The sequence below is a fragment of the Gavia stellata genome, chromosome 1 (assembly GCF_030936135.1).
Source record: "Gavia stellata isolate bGavSte3 chromosome 1, bGavSte3.hap2, whole genome shotgun sequence".
In the NCBI taxonomy this organism is placed as follows: Eukaryota; Metazoa; Chordata; class Aves; order Gaviiformes; family Gaviidae; genus Gavia; species Gavia stellata.
Window position 1 is genome coordinate 105,502,982 of NC_082594.1, and position 21,038 is coordinate 105,524,019.

The 21,038-nt window shown below is 40.0% G+C and overlaps 1 protein-coding gene across 1 annotated transcript in view; it reads left to right on the plus strand.

Annotated features, from left to right (window-relative positions):
• Positions 1–21,038, plus strand: part of APP (amyloid beta precursor protein) — a 238,051-nt gene that overhangs the window by 185,786 nt on the left and 31,227 nt on the right. The window contains exon 12 of the mRNA XM_059824454.1: positions 1,909–2,008. Within this exon, the coding sequence (XP_059680437.1) occupies positions 1,909–2,008 (100 nt within the window). The remainder of the gene's footprint in view (positions 1–1,908; positions 2,009–21,038) is intronic.

The following is a 21,038-nucleotide window of genomic DNA, read 5'->3' on the forward strand; positions in this document are numbered from 1 at the left end:
AGAAGAAATGAAAAGCGGGTTTTCTGTCTATCCAGACAGTGAGTCAGTCATGGGCATTTCCTGAGGAGCCCTCCAGAGCATTAATGCTCAGAGCCTTTATTAGTGCTTTGGTAAATAATACCTCTGGGAAGATGTCAGTAATAGATTTGGCGACCACACATGGTTATGCTTCCCTCAGCTGAAGTGGCAGAACCAGAAGTGGTGTAGCCATCTGACTGCAACCAACCTTTCTATAGTCATTGCAGAGGTGCTTGTAGTGTCTATAAATGTGATTACTGCAATGCACTTGAGTTTAACATGTTCTTTTAAAATAGGCACTGTAGTTCATGGCATTTTAACTGCTGAATGTTACTGCAGTCCTCAATGTGTATGTTTTGGAAGAGCTTTTATGTTGCCTTCATAAATCATGGAAGGTGAGAAAGCAAAAAAAAAAAAAACCACCACGCTGAAGATGTAGCTGGCTTTCAAAACAGCAGTTAAAATTGTAGGCACAATGGATAAACTGTAAAAAAAGTGTGCCGTAATCTGCAGAATCAGCTGCTGTTCCCTCTGCAGGATGCAACAGGAAGCGCTGTTCCAGCCACAGTTTTTGAACTGGCTGGCATTGCTAAAAGCCAAATCAAAACCATATACCTCCCTGAATGTCACAATTTGCATATTAGACTTCTCAAACATCTATTCCAGCCAGAATTGTACATTGAGGTCATGCTGTCTTGAAATTGCTAGAGTTAGAAATGCACGCTTCTAACAGCCTTCTGCAGTGGCAGTTGTCTTTCCCTTGTCTTAAACATTAAAGCATGTCCTTTTGCATCTAACATGAGTTTTTAGTTTCTAAAACACTCGATTATTTAATAACAAAAACCAGTGAAATTTTGCAGACTACAGATTGTGTGGCAGCACAGGTGAAGAATGGAAACTGACATTTAGATACAAGTACAGTGTATTGCTTAGTGTATCATAGGAATGAGTATTTCTACAGTATCTTTGCTTCTTGAATTAGTCAGAAGGTTGGGAGAATGTAGGCTGGAGGATCTGATGGGGAGTTTTTTTCAGTGGAAAACGGAAAACAAAATATTTTGTTCAAAAGCATAAATACTGTATTTCAATTTGAAGAAATCATACCTTTTTTTTCATTGAAATTGCTCTCTACAAGCCATTTTCCTCTTTAGGCCTAATTGCCCTGTCAGTCTTCTAAGATGCACCTCAATTTCCCTTTCTACTGAAGAGAGGTGATACTTGTGGAGAGTACTCTGGGGGACCATATATCATGGGATGTCATGACTCAACCCATTGTAGTGTGTGAGCACCTGAGGCAATAGAGTTGTAATCACATGAGACAATGCAGTAATGCTTCTGGGGGGAAATATTTTTGTTTTCAGCTGAAATTGTTTGCAGATGTTTTTACCAAGAAAACCAGAGCTTTTTTCAAAGAGAGCTGTTTCTTCTTGCAATATTAGGATAAAGAAAAAAAAAAAAATCCCAAACAGATGAAACATTTGGTGCAGCAATCATTGCACCTCACTTGGTTTGCGTGTTATGTGGAAACTTACGGGTATGGGCAAATGTAAATGTTGTTGAAGGGTAAATGAGGCTGTGGATTTCTGCCACAATAACTGCTTGTGTACATGCTCTGCCCCACAACAAACGTAACCCCCTACTTGAAATTACTGCTTTCCCATGGGATTTCAGGTAGTTGCTATGGAAGAGCATCTAGAACACTATTTTTGTAGCAGCTGTAGAAGAGAGGTGAATTTTGCAATGGATTTGACAGTTTCAGTACATAGAGCATACTGAAATCTTATATCTAGCACAAGTGAAAACTGTCTTGCTCTCTATAACCTATAAAATTTGTAATAATGTCAAATTAGCAGTAGCATTCCTCTCCTTAAAATACTTTTATTTCCATAGGTTATGACACATCTACGTGTGATATATGAACGCATGAACCAGTCTCTCTCCTTCCTCTACAATGTCCCTGCTGTGGCAGAGGAGATCCAGGATGAAGTCGGTATGGAAACTATTAATGTAGAAAAAGGGAAATATTTCTGTGGTGAGAAATTGCCACCAAAAACTAAAATACAGTATCTTACTTCTATTGATACACTGTCCCAGCTGAAAAATAGGAGAGTAAACGTGCCAGTGTTCTTAAATTATAAATTAAATTATAATGAATTCTTGGAAGACAAATCCTGTATAACCCGTGCAGTGGCATCATCATATTGTTGTAAATGTTTTTCCTGAAATACGTTAATTTACATTTGGAGCCTCCATGCTATAAGGAGGCAGCTACTGACAATGAGATTTAGCAAATCCTTCCTGGCTTTGGATATTTAATTTATATGGTGAGTATTTACATTATCTGATGTAGACATTCTGGAAATCCCTCAGCTAAAAAATTAGTTGCAGACCCAAGCATCTGAGAAAAGTGTATCAACGGGAAGTTGCTAAGTGTAACTTGGCAGTATCTTACTGGTCACGCATTTAGTTCTTGGTTAGTTGGTCAAATGGGTATCTTCTCCCATTTTTTCCAGCACACAGGCTGGGCTGTGGACCAGTCAGGTAGCAACAGTCCCATGTTTGCATCTTTCTTGAGTGCTATCACAGCAGATAGCTGTGAGGGAGAATGGTATTTCCTCCTATTCAGGTTCCTGCTCTTGGCTGTGGCATTGCTGCAGCAGAAGAGATTTCCATCACAGCACTCAGACTCTGCTTTGTGCTGCTGTTGCAGCAAGGCAACTTCACTTAGCCTATATTAATTTCAGATATAGCCACAGCTCTGGACGTCATGCTGCTAATGTGCTTCTTTAAGAAAAATAATACATGTTTGAATGCAAAGGCCAGAGATGGGATGGTCATTGTCTTTGCAACAGCTTTTTTTCGCAAGATGTAATACTCTGCCAAATGGCAGTTGATGGATTAGTTTCACAAATAACCAGCTTCAGCTGACTAAATAAATTATTGATTTCTTTAAAACACAAGGGAGGGAGGCATGCCATTGCGGTAAGGATTAGGATGCATTTAGGACAGAGGGAGGGGATGGACAGGGAATAGTGGTGGATTCATTTGCCCAAAGCACAGGTTAGGAAGGAGTTGTGCTTCTACTTGTAAGGTAGCTTGAGAGGGCTGGGGATGAGATCAGGAAATTGGGGAATGGGTTGGGAGGAAACAAAAAGATAGCTGAACTAGTAATTATCCTTCACCATGTGTTTCTGTGCTCCACAATTATAAGGCACAATTAACAGTCTCAGTCTGTAGTTGTAGAGAGCCGTTCAGGAGGGCCGGGGGGGAACACCTTGTAGATCATTTGAAAGCATATCGTTTCTGTAGCAAAGGAGACACCGATACTGTTAGGTCTTTGAGATGCTCAGTTTGTTTTCTTTCTTCACCGCTATCATTCCCTTGGATTTTTTGCTTGAAGTTTCAATTTCTTCTGTTCTTGGTAATGTTAGTGCTTGTTGATGAGGACATTCTTCTAAATTTTCTTCTCCCTCCTAAATACTGAAATGGAATGGGAATTTGAGAGGCTTTGAAGTGGCACGGGAGCAAAAGTCAGTTAACTGCTAAGTGGTTTACAAAAATCTGACTCCTAATCTCAAATGTAATACTAATTTTTAGGGGAAAAAAGAGCCAAAAATTAGTAGGATATTATTTCCTAATAAGATGAGAGAAGCTAAGATATCTCGAAGAAAAGGTCTATCTATCACAGTCTGAGTACTTCTTCCCTACCTTGATTTTTTGGTGGTTTTGGGTATACTAAAAATTCTTCAAAGCATTGCAAAGTTTAAAGCAATGAAAAATAGGTTCTTATACTGGCAGTTACCAGGCACTATCAGATCTGGGCTGTAGTAGATAAAATAGTTTTCAGTAATGGGAAGAAAGCCTATTCTCTTTCAGTATCAACATTCTCCTTGTTGATAACATTGGCTGTATACTCGATTTTACATATTGGTTTTAATGAAAGTTTGTTGAGTTCATTCCCATCTGTTAAAGGAGACTATCCTTCTAGCTTTGAGCACTGATCAGTCTGTTTCAAATTCTGTTCTGAAATTACTGAATTTTTTAGTCTCTGTACTGTTCCTAAACCCATGGAAAAGGAAATCTATTACAGCTGCATAATCTGTGGAGAAGTAAAATGCTAATAAAATCGCACTTTGTAACATTCCCAAGAAATATTACAACTCTCATTAAAAAGACGAATGTTTCATTAAATACCTTTTGTTAGAACCATTGACTTAGAAAGTCTGAGTCAGTGGAAAAGTTGAAAAATAACCTAGGTAAGAACATCTCACACACAGTGACTGAATAATAAATTACATGTAAGGAAGCATAGTTGAAAATAGTTCTTCTCTTAGTCTGGGGTGCAAGTTAGATGGCTAATGTTTTAGTTCAGGTTTTTTTGTTCATTATACTTTCATTTTCTAGTTCCATGCTTTACTGCAGAGTTCTTCATGAACAGTTTTCACCTTGAGGAATGAATAATGTTTGCTTTAGAAGACACAGATCTGACAAAGGTAGTTTTTTCCCCAAGTTGAACAAGTAGTCCTGTGAGCAGCAAAATAAATGAGATCTAGTTTCCTGTGAATTTGTACAGTATGTTTAATTCCTCTAATATCTAATAAGGTGCTGCTTTTTACTAGATTTTCTCATTACTAGAAGTATTATGCCCTATTTTGCACAGTTTCTCCATTATTAGCTGTCAAGAAATTTGAATCTCAAGTCTTGGGATTTAATTATTTTTTTAGGAACTAAACTAGAAATACATGAAAATTTCCCTTATGTCTTCCTGACAGTCCACTACCAAAGGTTCATCTGTGAGAAATAGGTGGTGTTCTGTCATTGGAGAGTATATGTGCCTGAAGATAAGGTGCACACTTGTAATTCCTGTCTGTTATTTTTGAAGTCTTTATGCTGAGCAATGAATTTGAATTACATGAAATAGAATCTAGAGTTATTCCTGGAGCATAGCAGCTGCATAGAGAATGTTTTCTTTAACAATCTGAAGATTTTTTAATTAATGCTTGATGATCAGATGAATCACGATCCAGCAGTTGGACATTTGAAGTGCCTTTAAAATACAGGGTATGTTTAAAGTTCCTACCTCAAAAGGCAGGTTTACAGCCATAGTTTTAAGGTGCAGAATCCAAAATATGAAATCCAGCTTCTACACTAAAAGCAGCCTTTTAAAACTTCTAGTTATTTTCAGAACTCCACCAGACATGGTGGCAGGAAATTAGGGTAAAATTTAAGAGTTGTACTCCTTATCTGCAGATGTTCATCACCAGTTGATGTCTGTTGGCTTAAACAGAAGATGTTTAAACAGATGTTAAACAGAAGTGCTACACCACTTAGAAGCCCACAAGTCTATGGGATCCACTCAAGGGTACTGAGGGAGCTGGTGGAAGTGCTCAGCAAGCCACTTTCCATCATCTACCAGCAGTCCTGGTTAACCGGGGAGGTCCCAGTTGACTGGTGGTTAGCAAATGTGGTGCCCATCTACAAGAAGGGCTGGAAGAAGGATCCGGGGAACTACAGGCCTGTCAGCCTGACCTTGGTGCCAGGGAAAATTATGGAGCAGATCATCTTGAATGCCATCACACGGCACATACAGAACAACCAGGAGATCAGGCCCAGTCAGCACGGGTTCATGAAAGGCAGGTCCTGCTTGACCAACCTGATCTCCTTCTATGACCAGGTGACCCACTTAGTGGATGAGAGAAAGGCTGTGGATGTTGTCTACCTGGACTTTAGTAAAGCCTTTCACACCGTTTCCCACAGCATTCTCCTGGAGAAACTGGCTGCTCATGGCTTGGACAGGCGTACTCTTTGCTGGGTAAAAAACTGGCTGGGTGGCTGTGCCCAGAGTGGTGAATGGAGTCAAATCCAGTTGGTGGCCAGTCACAAGTGGAGTCCCCCAGGGCTCAGTTTTGGGACCGGTCTTGTTTAGTATCTTTATGAATGATCTGGATGAGGGGATCAAGTACACCCTCAGTAAGTTTGCAGATGACACCAAGTTGGGCGGGAGTGTTGATCTGCTTGAGGGTAGGAAGGCTCTGCAGAGGGATCTGGACAGGCTGGATCCATGGGCCGAGGCCAATTGGATGAGGTTCAACAAGTGCCGCGTCCTACACTTTGGTCACAACAACCCCATGCAACGCTACAGGCTTGGGGACCAGTGGCTGGAAAGCTGCCCCGGTGAAAAGGGACCTGGGGGTGTTGATTGACAGCCGGCTGAATATGAGCCAGCAGTGTGCCCAGGTGGCCAAGAAGGCCAACGGCATCCTGGCCTCTATCAGAAATAGTGTGGCCAGCAGGAGTAGGGAAGTGATTGTACCTTTGTACTCAGCTCTGGTGAGGCTGCACCTCAAATACTGTGTTCAGTTTTGGGCCCCTCACTACAAGAAGGACATTGAGGTGCTGGAGCGTGTCCAGAGAAGGGCAACAAATCTGGTGGGGGGTCTGGAGCACAAGTCTGATGAGGAGCGGCTGAGGGAACTGGGGTTGTTCAGTCTGGAGAAGAGGAGGTTCAGGGGAGACGTTATCACTCTCTACAATTATCTGAAATAAGGTGAGGTGGGTGCTGGTCTGTTCTCCCAAGCGACAAGTGATAGGACAAGAGGAAATGGCCTCAACTTGAACCAGGGGAGGTTTATATTGACTATTAGGAAAAATTTCTTCACTGAAGGGGTTGTCAGGCATTGGAACAGACTGCCCAGGGAGGTGGTGGAGTCACCATCTCTGGAGGTATTTAAAAGACGTGTGGATGAGGTACTTAGGGACATGGTTTAGTGGTGGACTTGGCAGTGTTAGGTTAAAGGTTGGACTTGATGATCTTAAGGTCTTTTCCAACCTAAACGATTCTATGATTCTATGGTTCTGTGTCTTGATTTGAGTATATAGATACGTAGGAAGACCCACAGAACTCCAAAGGGTAGAAAGCAGCACTTACATGAAGTGAGGATTTTTTTGCTAAGCATTTGACCAATGTGTAACGTGCAAATGCCCCATTAGGGTGACAGGCACGTATTGTAGCAGCAAATTCCAGATGTGTAAGGAAGAATACTGCTGGCTGTCTTAACGTTTGTGTTTGGGCAGGGGAAAAAGGACCAGTGTAAGAGTTGCAGAAGGAGGTCTGTCTGACTATGACTGTTACAACAAAGCTTGGAAAGCATAAGTGGGTCATTTGTGTAGGAGGCTATTTGGCATTCTGGCTGCAAATGTTTTCTCAAGGGGCAGCGATGCATATGTGCTACAAACCAGGTCACTCTCAGCAACTGATGTAGTTCTTGGTGTTAAGTGGTGTTTCTCACAGGCAGGAGTAGCCCCCATGAATAGGAGATCGGCACAAAAAAATTTGGGAAGAGATATTTATTTGCACACTGTAGGTGAGCAAATTATTTGGTTACCTCGGTATTTGTACTCACCTTTTCCCTCTGATAAGTCTCATATAATATTTAATATGTACAAAAGCTCAGAGAGAGCAATGGCAGGCTTTAAGAGAAATCAGCAGTTCCTTTGAGCACATCCTGCTTTAAATCCTTATTTGATTAGACAGCTTATCCATGTATGTAAAAGGCAATTTAGTGCTGGGAGTGGCACAGCAGGCATAGCTTCTGAATCAGAAACTACGTCAGATCTTTGCGCATCAGTCAAATGGGCAGGCAGTGAGCTGAATTTTCAATTCTGTCTTTACTGCTCTGTTTCCAAACTGGTATCCTCAGCTTCATGTTTTCTAGCCCACCACTGATGAAATTTTCAGCACCGCCTACCGCAGCTGTATCGTAACTAAGCTCTGAAACATTGTTATGAGCAATAAGTAAGAGAATAGGATTTCATCTGTCCCTTGACAAATAAAATCAAGGTATTGTTATTTTATTATTCTGTTCCACTGTGCCTGTTCTGTTCTTCTGCAGCATGTTCTGGATGCCACACTCACATTATATAGCCAGGAGAGAGGACAAACACAAGCAGACCCCAAATCACTGCTTGCATTGAAATGCATATGGTGTGCTGTGGGTCATGTGCTATTTCAGTACTTGTGTGCTCCAGCTTAACATGACAAAATTTGAGCAGGAGAGATTTGCCTCCTGACATTTACTTCACAACTTCCTGTGAAGATTTTTTTTAAATATTTTTAGAAAAAGCTGTAAATATAGGGCAAGCTAAAGACTAAAGATGTCTGAAGACTTGCTTTCTTTTAACCCTTCCTTTTAAACCATTAGGTGCCTATACCTGTCAGTCTGCATCTGTGGAGGGCAAAGTTAGCGCTACCTCAGCTGGTTCTGGTCTTCCAGCATTTATAAGACTAATTGTTGATTTCTGGTTTCTAGCTGCTAATTTTGACCTGTAGTGAATCCGCAGCCTTGCTGCATTTCTTGCCATGAGTTGAATTAGGAAGCTGTTCTCCATTCATTCTGTGGTATCCTTCTTAAGAAGTTTTGAGGGCATTAGCTGCTTGCTGAAGACTGACAGTCCCAAACGAAAACCCTTGTGGTTTGGGGTTTTATTTTGCAAAACCAAAACACACCCTTGGAGGCTTTGCAAAAGCAAATTCTGTGTCTGTCCTGTTTGGTGCCGTTTCTTATGTGATTGTTTTCTTCATCCTCTCTCTTAAAGTGTTATGTTTTGAATATGTAGTTAGTAATGTCTTTTAGACTGCAATGGGACTTCTCAGTGTCTCTTTCTGGAACTCTTCCTTGTACTTTCTGTCTTAATATTTAGCTGAAGGGAAGAATTCTACCTTGAAAAAAATACTCAAAATCCTGAAGCGATGCTTAGGATTTCTGCACCTTTATTTGAAGTTGGGTTGCCATATTGAGGTATCAGAATAATAAAGGGAAGTTGACATACATTATATGTATCAATAGCTTAAAAGGATGTTGTAAGGTTACCAAAGGTATTGGAATGGGATTGTACAGAAAGGTATAGTTCATATCAAGTAAGACCAGTAATCACCTTATGACTCAATTTCAGTACATTACACTAGAAAATTCTTGAAATTGCTTGTTGGTCATGGAGATGGCAGTTCTAGTCTGCTTCATGGGAAGCAGTTCTAGTCTTCCTCTTAGACTAGGGGCAAAAGTACTGGTAGCAGTTGCTTGATGCAATTAAGATCATCTATCAGAGTGGTTATAATGCCTTAATTTTTTTTTTTTTTCTGATGAAGGAGAACAGGGATGTTGAAGCATGGGTAAATGAATAAGCAGTCTAGGATTTATCTGTAGTGGGACATACCAAGTTCAGTGAGCTGGCATAAAGATGAGGAACAGTGGTGCTCATCCTCAGGACAGTTGGGTTTTGCACCAGTTGACAAACCTGCTTAATCCAGTCAATGTAAATCATCCTGGGTTTGTCTACAGTAGCATTTTAGCTCACATAGGAGTACGTTTTGGTAACAAATGTCTCGGTCATCTCTATTTACTGTGTTGTTCCACTTCATGACTTGCTAGTGTAAGCATGGGTTCTGACTGTTCTTGAGAACAGGCACTGGAGAGGTCCATTTGTTTGTTAAATACAGGCACTTTCTAGCAGTTGATGGAGGTGCAGAGAAGCATGCTGAGGACTGGGAAACTAGAGATGTTCTTTCTGAAGAAAAACAGCTCCTCTGTTATTGGTTATCCATACTTTCCAGTTGTTATTTCTTTTTTCTCTTTTTAAAGGAGTCAAATGGAGTTGAACTTTTTACCCAGGGTAAAATAAACAGCCACAAATACAGTGTGCAGCTGCAGTAGTTATAAAAATCTGTAGCTGAGGAAGGGTGGACAATTCCTGCTAAGTTTTATACTTTCTGCCATTCTGGAGGTCAATGGAATTGTCATTTCTAAATTGCCCCAGGCACTTGGCTAGTACTTGTGTCTTTAATTTTGAACACAAAGGAATGTCATCTTTGCCAAACCGTAAGTGTTGAATTTCCACCCTCATCTCTTTAAAACCAGCACATTTTTCCATGGCAGCAATTCTTCCATTCAGATTTGATGGGTATATCTACGCTATACAGAAGTTCCTCAGTAAACTTTGAACAGATTTTCTGGAAGTAGTACAACTATATGCAGGTCTCACCCTACGGTACTGTAAAACCTACCTTCTAGTTTTCAAGAGACCATTTGGTGTGTCTGTTGCTGTATCATACAGGCTTACCATTCCTCCCATTCTGCTCTGCCCTCTTTGCTCAGAAGGATAATGCAACTGCAACAAGCAGGCAAAAGCAGTCTTCAGACAATGTGTATTTGCACAGGTTGCCTGGAGTGACTTCCAGCAATAAGTATGCCTGTGCTTTCTCCCCATAATTGACTTGACATATTTGTGCATATCCAGTAACCTTAGCTTTCCAAAGAACAATTTGAATTTTCTGTGAAGTGGTTATTTACCTTTAATCTTCTTCCTTGAAGCTCTATAGCATTCAGTTGAAAAGATGATCTGTTAGAACTCTAGCAAAAAATATATTGCTGGGTCAGTGGTTAAAAATAGCAGAGAGTTCTCCCACAAAAGCAAATGAATTCTGTGTTAAGCCTTACACAGCAGCATTTAGATAGTTTTTGTGTGCTTAAGTACTGACATGATATGGCCCAGGTGGACTGCCTGATAAGCAGTTAAGACCTCTTCCACCCAAGGACATTGGTTTTTAAAGCATTTGGCTAGTTTATATATAAGATATATATACTTCAGTACTTTTTCTCCAGGTGTTTTTTTTTTTTTAATCATCACAAGCTTATGGTCTTTACTAAGCCACCAGTTTTGCCACTTTGTTACCTCTATAAAATATTTTTATAATTATTTAAATTCCATAAATAGCTCAATAAGATACCATTGAGCTATTTGTTGGAGGAAGATGATGTATTCTGTTTATGTAGGGAATCAACTGATGTCACAGAATCACAGAATGGCTGAGATTGGAAGGGACCTCTGGATGTCATCTGGTCCAAGCCCCCTGCTCAAGCAGGGCCACCCAGAGCCAGTTGTCAGTGTTCAGTCACCCTCGCAGTAAAAGAGTGCTTCCTGATGTTCAGAGGGAGCCTCCTGTGTTTCAGTTTGTTCCCATTGCCTCTGGTCCTGTCACTGGGCACCACTGAAAAGAGCCTGGCTCCATCCTCTTCGCACCCTCCCTTCAGGTATTTATATACATTGATGAGATCCCCCGGAAGCCTCTTCTCCAGGCTGAACAGTCCCATCTTTCTCAGCCTTTCCTCATAGGAGAGATGCTCCAGTTTCATCATCATCTTTGCGGCCCTTCGTGGGACTCTCTCCAGTATATCCATGTCTCTCTTGTAATGGGGAGCCCAGAAATGGACACAGCACTCCAGGTGTAGCCTCACCAGTGCCAAGTAGAGGGGAAGGATCACCTCCCTCCACCTGCTGGCAATGCTTTGTTAAATGCAACCCAGGATACCATTAGCCTTCTTTGCAGCAAGGCTACATTTATGGTTCATGTTCAACTTAGTGTCCACCAGGATCCCCAGGTTCTTTTCTGCCAAGCTGCTTTCCAGCTGGTCAGCCCCCAGCGTATATTGGTGCATGGGGTTGTTCTTCTCCAGGTGCAGGACTTTGCACTTCTTGTTGAACTAACTAGCTAACTGTCCTCCCTTAGTGTGTTATATTTTAATAGGCAAAGGTAGTTGCCAGCTGGAATGACAGTTCCATGTTGCTGAGGCTTTGTAAATTCTGCACGCCTTCTGGGATCTTGGAAGAGCTGAAGAACCTCAGTTACTTCGCCACGTTGGAGACTCATCTCTCTCTGCTAGTAAAATATGTCCTTTGCTGCAGCTTAGGAGAGAAGGAAAAAAAATCCTGGAAATAGATCCAACATTTTCCTCTTCTAAGCATCTCTTATTTTCTGTCCAGATTATTTAACTGTCATAGAAAATTAGGCAGAGAATAGCAGATGATTAAAATAGATATAAATGCACTGCACTGACATTGATTTTCTCAAATGCTTTCATTAGTTGCATACTATATCCTGCCCATCTTCTGTAGCTAAATGGTCTATTGTGTCTTGTCATGGGCACTAATTTTCTTCAGAAAAGATATGAATCCTGATTTTTGTGTGCATAAGCCCTCATTTTAATCTCATAAATATTGTGAACATGACTTAGTCAGTAAAAGAGCCAGCTTCCTCCAGATCTTACAGATATTGTGAAAAGGATAAATGGCTTCATATGACTTTGGATTGGGGCGACTTTTTCATCAGGGAAAGATACGGGACATCTTGTTTTCCATCTGCTTTTCAGAAATTTCATCAGAATGAAAAGGTCTTATTAAGTTTATTAACACTGTTCTGTTTCATTTGCACCTTTAAGGAAATCTGGTCTCATGATCCAAGTGTTAGAACTGAAAACCAGGAACTTCTGATAGTAATTATGGACTTGTAGATTATAAACAAAGTAATTTTTTTAATTTTCTGGGCATCTGCAATTTCAGGGGGTATTTTAATCTTTCATTCTAAATAATTCATCCTTTAGCAGGGGAGGTTTAACGGTGTTGCCTTGATTTTCCTCAGGAGTTGGTAGTTAGAGCACTCTGTCCTGCATTGGTAGATCCTTCTTGCAGTCTCTATTCTGTATCCTTTCAGTTACTCTAGCCTGAAGTATTTTTTCACAGACACTTCTCTTTAAATAGCAAGTTATCATCTCTGCCGCAGGTCCCACAGGAAGTTTATGGCCAAGAGACCACTCTGGGCTCATAGTGGCAGCAGGGTGAGGCTGGTACTGTGTCCATTTCACAGCTTTTTTTAAAAACCCTTGTGCACAATGGATTTTCATCCTAGAATTAAGAAAAAATGCACTAAACTTTGAATAATTGTCCAACGGTTGGTTGTATTCTCTCCTATTTTTTCTTGTTTGATTGGATACATGGAAATGTGTGGATTTGCTGAGGATTTTCTTCTAACTCTCCAGTCATTTCACATGTCATTTTTTGGTGTCGTGGAGACAACAGGCTGAGAAATTCTGTCTTGGAGAGCATTGTTTCTGCTGGTAGAGGGGCTACAGTTGTATGAAAATGTTGAATATATAGGAGTGTGTGTATTATTTTAAATCAGTATACTGGATATGTTTGCTTTTAAAAAGCATCATAGGTCAGGATTACCTCATAGTTGCAAATTTGTTCCTAAACATCTATTTGAGTTGATTACCTCCTCTATTGTATCTTCAGCATAAGTGAAAAGAAAAGCTGGAGCACTCGTTTTTGAGATGATACAGGTAAAGCATGTGGTGGTACTAAAATTTTTTTAAAGTCTGATTTTAGTGTTTTATGAAGTGGGGTGGCTTCTCTTGGCCTTTCTCGTTTGTATTTCTTGATAATTACTTCTACCATTATACTTCAAGGAACTAGTAAGTTAGTTCATTATGTGCCAAATTTAAGATGTCATTCTTTTATTGGATAGATAATAAAAGTCTGAAAACATCTTGCAATTGTCCATCTTGCAAATATGACCTGAGACCAAGATAGCTCAGATGAGGTTGACTTTCGGAATGCATAGCTTCCACTCAGATGGGGAGGCACTGGCTTGGTGAAACATTGCCCACTTACGGAAATGTCATTACGCTTAGTTATTGAAAATTTTCTTGATGCACTGAATATATGTGTAATTTAATTCATAAATATGTCATCTTCCATCAAGTTAATGATGTCAGTGTCCATGAGTACTGAAGCAGCCCAAAATCGTGGGAGCACAGACACTTCAACAACAGCTTCCACTTCATTCTTGCTGTTGGATGATGGATTTTCTTTTCCTAATTACTTGGTTTGGAAACACATTTGTGTCGTTCTGTGTGATTCACTCTAAGATCAGATTCCTAATAGGGAGTGTTAGATTGTGAAAGAAGGAAATTAATCATCTTTATTCTTACATGCCAGCAAATTGCAAGTGTCCGGTGAGAACTAGTTACAGACTGTCCGCACAGGCTATATATTATAGCTTTATATTTGATACATTACAGAGCTAGTGTGTCAGTCGTCGTTCCCAGAGCAGCCTCTGGGATTGTTATCCAGGGGAATTCAAACACTGAAGTCTGAAATGCATCACTGTGGGCAGGTATCCTGAAGGGGAGGAGGGCTAAATGTGCCTCTAATGCTAAGGTTTGCTTTACTCAAGCATAACTGTCTCTTCAGATGTGCAGAGTGAAAATTCACAGGTGCTTATTATGGCCAAGAGTATCTGATGTATTCTTGCTAGGCAAGCTCTTACTATTGGGATAAAAAGGGAAAAGAATTAGTGAGAATGTGTGATTTCACAGAACAGCTGGATTGATGGAAATTATTCAGTAATCTCCTAACAGTCAGTTCCCATGCACGTGGGATTACAAATGAAGCAATCTTTCATCAGCGCAGCTTTCTCCTGTTGCGTGATTCTCATATGCCCAATTTAATTGAAAAATGCATTTTCCTGAGTAGTGCTACCTAGGTGGGATTCCAGTCCTTTCACTGTTCTGCTTCCTACTATTAGATCATGCGTATGAAAAGCAGCGTAAAAGCCATCAGAAGAGGCCATATCCCGCTTAATGGATATATTTGTTAAACTTAATAAATGCATCTCTTTAGAATATTCAGACAACCCAGGATACATTTGGCCTATCAAGTGCTAAAACTGCAGTTAATAAATAGGCAAAATATATTTTATCTGGAGCAGATGCTGCACAATTCAGTTTTGGTGAATTCTGATTTAAACTATTGTAAGTGAGTCAAATCGAAGATGCTCTCTTTTGACGGAGGGAATCAGGTGTGACAAATTACTGTTCAGATTTATATATTTTAATGGGTTATTTTAGTGACTCCCAAGCTGCCTCTGGGTTCAGTACACATCAAAAATTGTTGTGACATTAGTACTCTGACCTTTAGAAGTGTTTATAGAAAATGATGGGTAACTGACCTTTTTCAAGTGTTTGAAACTGGTAGAGTTTTAGGTTCTACTGCAGTTTTGAGTTTTACTGTGTATTATAACGTTGGCAAATAAATCTGATCATTTTTGTCAGTAAATAAGACCAATAAATAATTTATAAATAAGTAAAGTAAGTAAATAATTATTTTCAGAAAATAAGACAATAAAATTCCTCAGCAGTTTTTCATATAAATGCTTTTTTGCAGGGCAGTTTCACTTATAAGCTTTATAACCTACTTATTTGCGGTGGAAATGTACTTGGCTTTTTCTGCTTCACACAAGACTGAGGGGGAGTAATGAATGCTGATTCATCTGGCAGAAATGTCAGTGACAATTGAGGGGGGGCTGTTTATTTGTTTTAATTTAGCCTCTTCAGCCTATTTTGAAGCACTTAATGATATGTTACTTTGGAATTAAATGTGGAGTTAAATTTAAACCTGGGGAATTTGCCTCAGTGCCTTATGTGGATCAGGATGGTGACATACAATGTAGGTTCTTGATTATGGTATAGAGTTTCAATTCAATTTTTTTCCCAACCATTTTTTAATATTTCCTTGTCTACCTTTATGTTAGGTTGCCATCATCTTACTGGAGAGGAACTTCCCACATGCTAGTACAAAAACCTATGTTTCATTCAGAATTTTCACCCCAAAGAGTGCCATAACATGGGAGTAGGATTTTTTTGCATTTTAATCCAGAGCTTTTGAGCCTATGAATGGTGAATTATTTTCCTGAGACAATCTTATTATTTTAACCAAAATGAATGAGAAGTGAAGGAGACCACAGAAATGGACAAAAAGCCTTGAAGCTGTGAAAGGGAAGAGCGGGGTCTTTCATTTCTGTTTAACTCTTTTTCAGAGATAACACAAGTTTCTGGTTTTGGTCTTACTTTATTCCACAAACTTCCTTTAATACTCTCTGCTTTGAATTGAAGGGGAAATGCAGTCATTAATCAGATGACTGGCTGTTAAATATTAAAAAAAATATAAATATGTACACATCTATAGCCATATATTGATATTTGATATTTAATTTTAGTTAATAACTGATTTATGTAGCTGTCAGGTAGCTAAGGGTCTGTAGCGATTATAATATTCTTTCACTGAAGGTAAAGAGTGTCATAGCAGCCTTCTTACAAAATTAGACAAAATTTCAAGACCTTGAGTTTCATAGCAGGCTGTAAAAATGGGAGAGCATGATTCTGGTTCTTCCGTGATGAAGTGGTGGGGAAACTCTCATGAACCTTTGCTCAAAGCTCTCTGCAGTTGCATAGCCATGTACCAAACTAAATTTGTATTGAAGTCCATCTCTAATGAAAAAGACGCCTAGGACATATTGAAATTAATCATTATGTGGTAATAAATGTTTTTCTGAATTGGATCTTCCAAGCTTTCTCATGCTTTGAACACTGTTCACTACCGGAAAGCTTGTTATAACATGATCTACCTGCAAAAGGACAGTTGCTCTGTATCTAAGTTAAACATCTTTGGGTTTTTTTATAATTTAAGTCAAAACAGTCTGCAAGGCAAATCTAACAGAAGCACTATTACATGCACCTGTTTACAGGAGGAGACTCACTTGGGTTGCTTTTGTGATGCAATTTGGGAAACATTGAAGTCCACATATGCTGAAAGAGCAGAAGCAGCAAGAAATGGAAAAGAAAAGAAAGTGATAACGTTGTGATTTTTTTTTAATATATTAGAAGCATGTTCTTTTTACTGTGGTTGTAAATGTTGCAGCTATTCTTAAGTTCAGAGGTGTATTTCTTCTAAAGCTTGGTTCTTAGGCAACAGGGTCTAAGGCTGTGGGGAGGTTATTCTGTTACTAATTTCTAGGGAAAATTTCTTACGTCAGCTGTTTCATAATACCTTAAATGTTCGTTTTCTGAGAACTTGAAAAAGAAATAGTCTTTTCACCTTATTGCACAAGATTTTCATACACATAAATTTCTGAAATCTTAAAAACTACTGCTGCTACTTACTCTTGCCCTAGTGGTGATGTCTCTTAAGGACAGAAAATAAGAACTATGAAATACTGTTTTACATGGTTCTTGCTCTTTCAGTCTCAGTTTAACCCTGAGAGAGAGAGATATACGGCACTGTAAAAGTTTCCAGATAAGAAGACCTGTGGTGTAATTTCACAGGCTAACCAGGAGAAGAGAAGAAGCTTAAATCTGACGGGGTGGTCACATTTCTCTGTCAGTATGGATCTGAGCGTTGCAGGTTGGGCTCATTTCAAGTATTTCACAGTAATGATGTAGCATACCGCTCTTTTACCATCATCTTCAAAGCATGCAGGCAACAAAGCCACTCACACCTTCCAGAAGGCAGGCCACTTCCAATAAAGTTCTCATCAGAGTTGGTCTCTAAATTATATTTGACTTGTACTATACAACTGAATTAGTTAAGGACTGAATACCATATAATTGTGTTTTGCAGCTTGATAATGTTGTAATTATGACACCTAGTAGTATGTAACATATAATCTTACAATGCTTGATTCAGCAAAACACCTTAAAATAACAATATGCTTGAAATTCAGTGGAGCTTAACTCTTTGTGGTTAGGAACAGACTTCAGTGTGATTAAATTATGCACGTGCTTGAAATTTCCTCTGACTTGGGTAGAGGCTGGAGGAAATACCCATGGTATTTTCCGGTATATTCTCTCCTTTCACCTCAGAGGAGGAACTCCTACTTGATGCAATAAGTAACGTACATGAAACCCACAGGATATACAAGTTACTTAACTACCTTTCTGACTCTGTAGAATTGGCATTCATCACAGGTACAGAAAGCCCTCTGAACCATAAGCATTACCTCTCTAAAACCCTTACTTGTGCTACTAGTACTTTGTATTTTGGAGTTCCCTACATAAACCCTTACTTAGAACGTGTCAATAGAAATGACTTGTGGAGAAATATATGTGCTTTCTGAATGTCAAATACATATGCTCATTTGCATCAAGTTTGTGGAAGTGCTACTAGCGTAACTGTGGGTTACTGGTATGCTGTCAGTTTATATAAGAGCTCTAATATAAATGCAGATGTACAGGTAAATAATGGTTTGGTTTGGTTTTGAAGTATTTACCGAAGCAAAGCCTTTAAGGAGGTCTTGTTGTCATATTTACCACTGTGGGGGAGTTTTGATTCATACAGTTGACAAGATGCAGGCATTCAAATTTAGTTAAAAACTGACTGCATTACATCAGTGTAACTCCTTAGGGCACATGTGCATGTTGAAGATTATGAACTATGACCTACTGAATTGGCCCATAAAATAGGCGTACAACTGAAATCTACATCTAAACATGCTACCTCTTATCACGTGCACTGTAATAAATGATTGTGTAAATGTTCTTACGGAATCCGAATTGTGGCATACAGCATTTGCATGATTTAAACTGTCTTCAAACTGGTGTAAGATAATATGTGTGCATGTGCAAACAAAGCAATCGCTGTGACTCAAGTACTCTGTGATTTCTGCCATTGAAAAGAATAAGGTTGCTGACACTTTTTAATTTTGTCATTTTGAAAGCACGTGCTCAAAACCAACTGTAACTTTGGGAAAAACACATGTTCAGTTCAGACTGAATGGTGACTGGTAAGATGATGAATATGAGGCAATAGGACTCTGCATTCGTACCAATTTATTTAAGCTGGTTCTCAAAACTGTATTTGTTGAATCAATATGTATTCTATCATGTAGGTGTCATTTTACAAAGGAAGTTTGGTGTTGAGTCAAAACTGTGGCATGTAATTTGATGGTGTCTTATTTAGTATTTAGAAGAGGTGTTTTGGGTGCACTTTGTTTCTAATCTCATTTAAGACCTTAAATTGCTTTACAGAATTTTCAAAATTACAATTGTCATTTTTAAAGCTGCTTTTCAAGTGAATTCAAAAGTCTGGTACATGATAGTGATAGCAGAGCTTTTCATCTGGTAGATAGGCTCCTTGAAAACAAACCACAACAAATAAATATTACAATTACTTCTGGAAATTTAAAATAATTAAATAAATAGAAATGATGGTTTGAAAGATAACTAATGGATTGCTGGTGTTCCAGGGCAGCAAGTGGAGCTGTTCCACATCAAATTTCTGTCATCGTAGCTATGCCAGTTAAGGGCTGGGGTAAGTGCGCCCCAGAGTCCAACATTGGAAACAATGTTGTATGCCAGTAAAAAGTAGATTAAGTTACAAAACAGTGTGGGTTTTGCCGCTCTAAGACTCCATCACCTCTGTTGGGATTTGTCATGGTGTGGGTTTTTCCCAAGGTCATGGTTGCTTTTGAGCACATGCTCTCAGAGGGACAAAAAGTTTCAACATCCTCCTTATTCTTCTTGATGGCAGGACTTAGCAGAACGCTACAAGGAGATAATGAGCCAAGCGACAACAGCAACAGAGTTTATTATAGGAAGATTATCATGGAGTTTTTGTCCTGTTGGTTTGACCGGAGATGAAATTTTGAAGAGCAGCCTAGAATCTCTCTATTTTCAGCACCTAATAATGAAGATACTCACCACACAAAGAAAACCCATGAAACAGTCTTGAATGCACATCCTGGCCTCCAACTGTGTCTGTACTCCCTGTTTATTTAGGGAACTGTCTTTTGCAGGGTGGGGTAATTGAGTTGGCAGCTGTGAAAAAGGGAGGGCATACTGTATCGATGGGTAACAGCGAGGCTGTATGGCTTTCCATTAGCGTAACTGATGATTCAACTACCCATCGATGCTTGGAACAAAATCAAAACTGAAAAAGTGATCTTGGACTTTGCCAGCTAGTGTCGATAACTGGAAATCCTAGGGCAAACTTTTTTAGCAGTTCAGAGATTGAAACAATTGTTTGCAAATCATTTACTCAATGCAGACACAGCTGCCTCAGTCTGATGGACTCCAGCACAATTTCTAAGCCAGGAATTTCCAATTTCTCACTATCGTTCAGTGTCTGATTTATCATGACAGATGGGCTTGGTTCATTTTTGCCATTGTTCCCTTGCTTGTGAAATGGATGCATTCATAATCTGTTGGTTGTAGTATCTGTCCGCCTCACTTACGTTATTGTGCGGGTCAGTTAATGTCCGTGCTGTGCGCCACAGCTGAATGGGAAACAATGGAGCCTGCAAGTGCCGGCGACAGCGTGCTCCCAGTTGCGCAGCATCGAGAGAGAAACTTTGTGTACGCGTCCCTCCCAGCCTCCAGGGACTTGGATATGATCACAGTATCGTGACGGGAGTCGGGTGCCCCTCGCTGTCAGCCTGGCGGGCCCAGCTGTGCCTGCGCCATGGCCTCCCCCTGAGCGCAGTGCCAGCCCTGGTGCCGCTCCTCCACCGCCGGAGGCCAGGTCCTTCTCCCTCTGCTCCTTCCTCTCTGGGCACCATTTGTCCCTTTCCAAGGGCAGGTAACACAGAGTGCATCAGCGGCGGGGAATGGACAGGAGTTGTGGAAGATCAGCACCGCCCAGAGAAAAGGGGCGATTGAGGCACAGCACCCCCAGCGCCGCTCCCTGCCGCTGCTGCGTGGGCTATAGTTCTCCATAGCTGCCCCACACAATCCCCTGGGGACAGGGAGGACAGCAGGAACGAGGGGAGCTGCACCCCAAAACCCTTCTGGTTCCTGGGTCCAAAGGGCTTGCAGCCACTAAGATGCTCAGCGGCACCGTAATACTTTCCTGTGATTCGTGATGACTTTCTATTACAGCGTCCTCAGCTGGTATCACCCATGGCTCCCTGCAAGGCACTTGGACACCAGACTTCTCATTTAGGCCACTAACATCCAGCTCCTTTTTTGTGAAATCTCTTCATCCCTAGCTCATGAAAATTAGCATCTGTCATGCAATACCATGTCTGCTCAGAATATCGAGGTGCTTCACCTATCTCTCCTCTGATACTAGGAGATACTTTAATTTGATAAAGGATTAGTGTTAGTGCAGTGGGGAGACAAAAATCAGACTTGCCTTCCATGCTGAAGATTTATTAGGTATCTTATAAAATAATTCTGTTTTCAATAAAATGAACACAAAGGGAAAAACAATTCAGTGTTATGTAGGCTCTCTATACTGTCCTAGTAAGTCATTCTAATGAACAAATTAAATCACAGAATGAAATTTTGTATACACATTAGGCTTACTGTCTACTAAAGCAATTGCTGTTTAAACAGGAAAATTTGTTTTAAAAC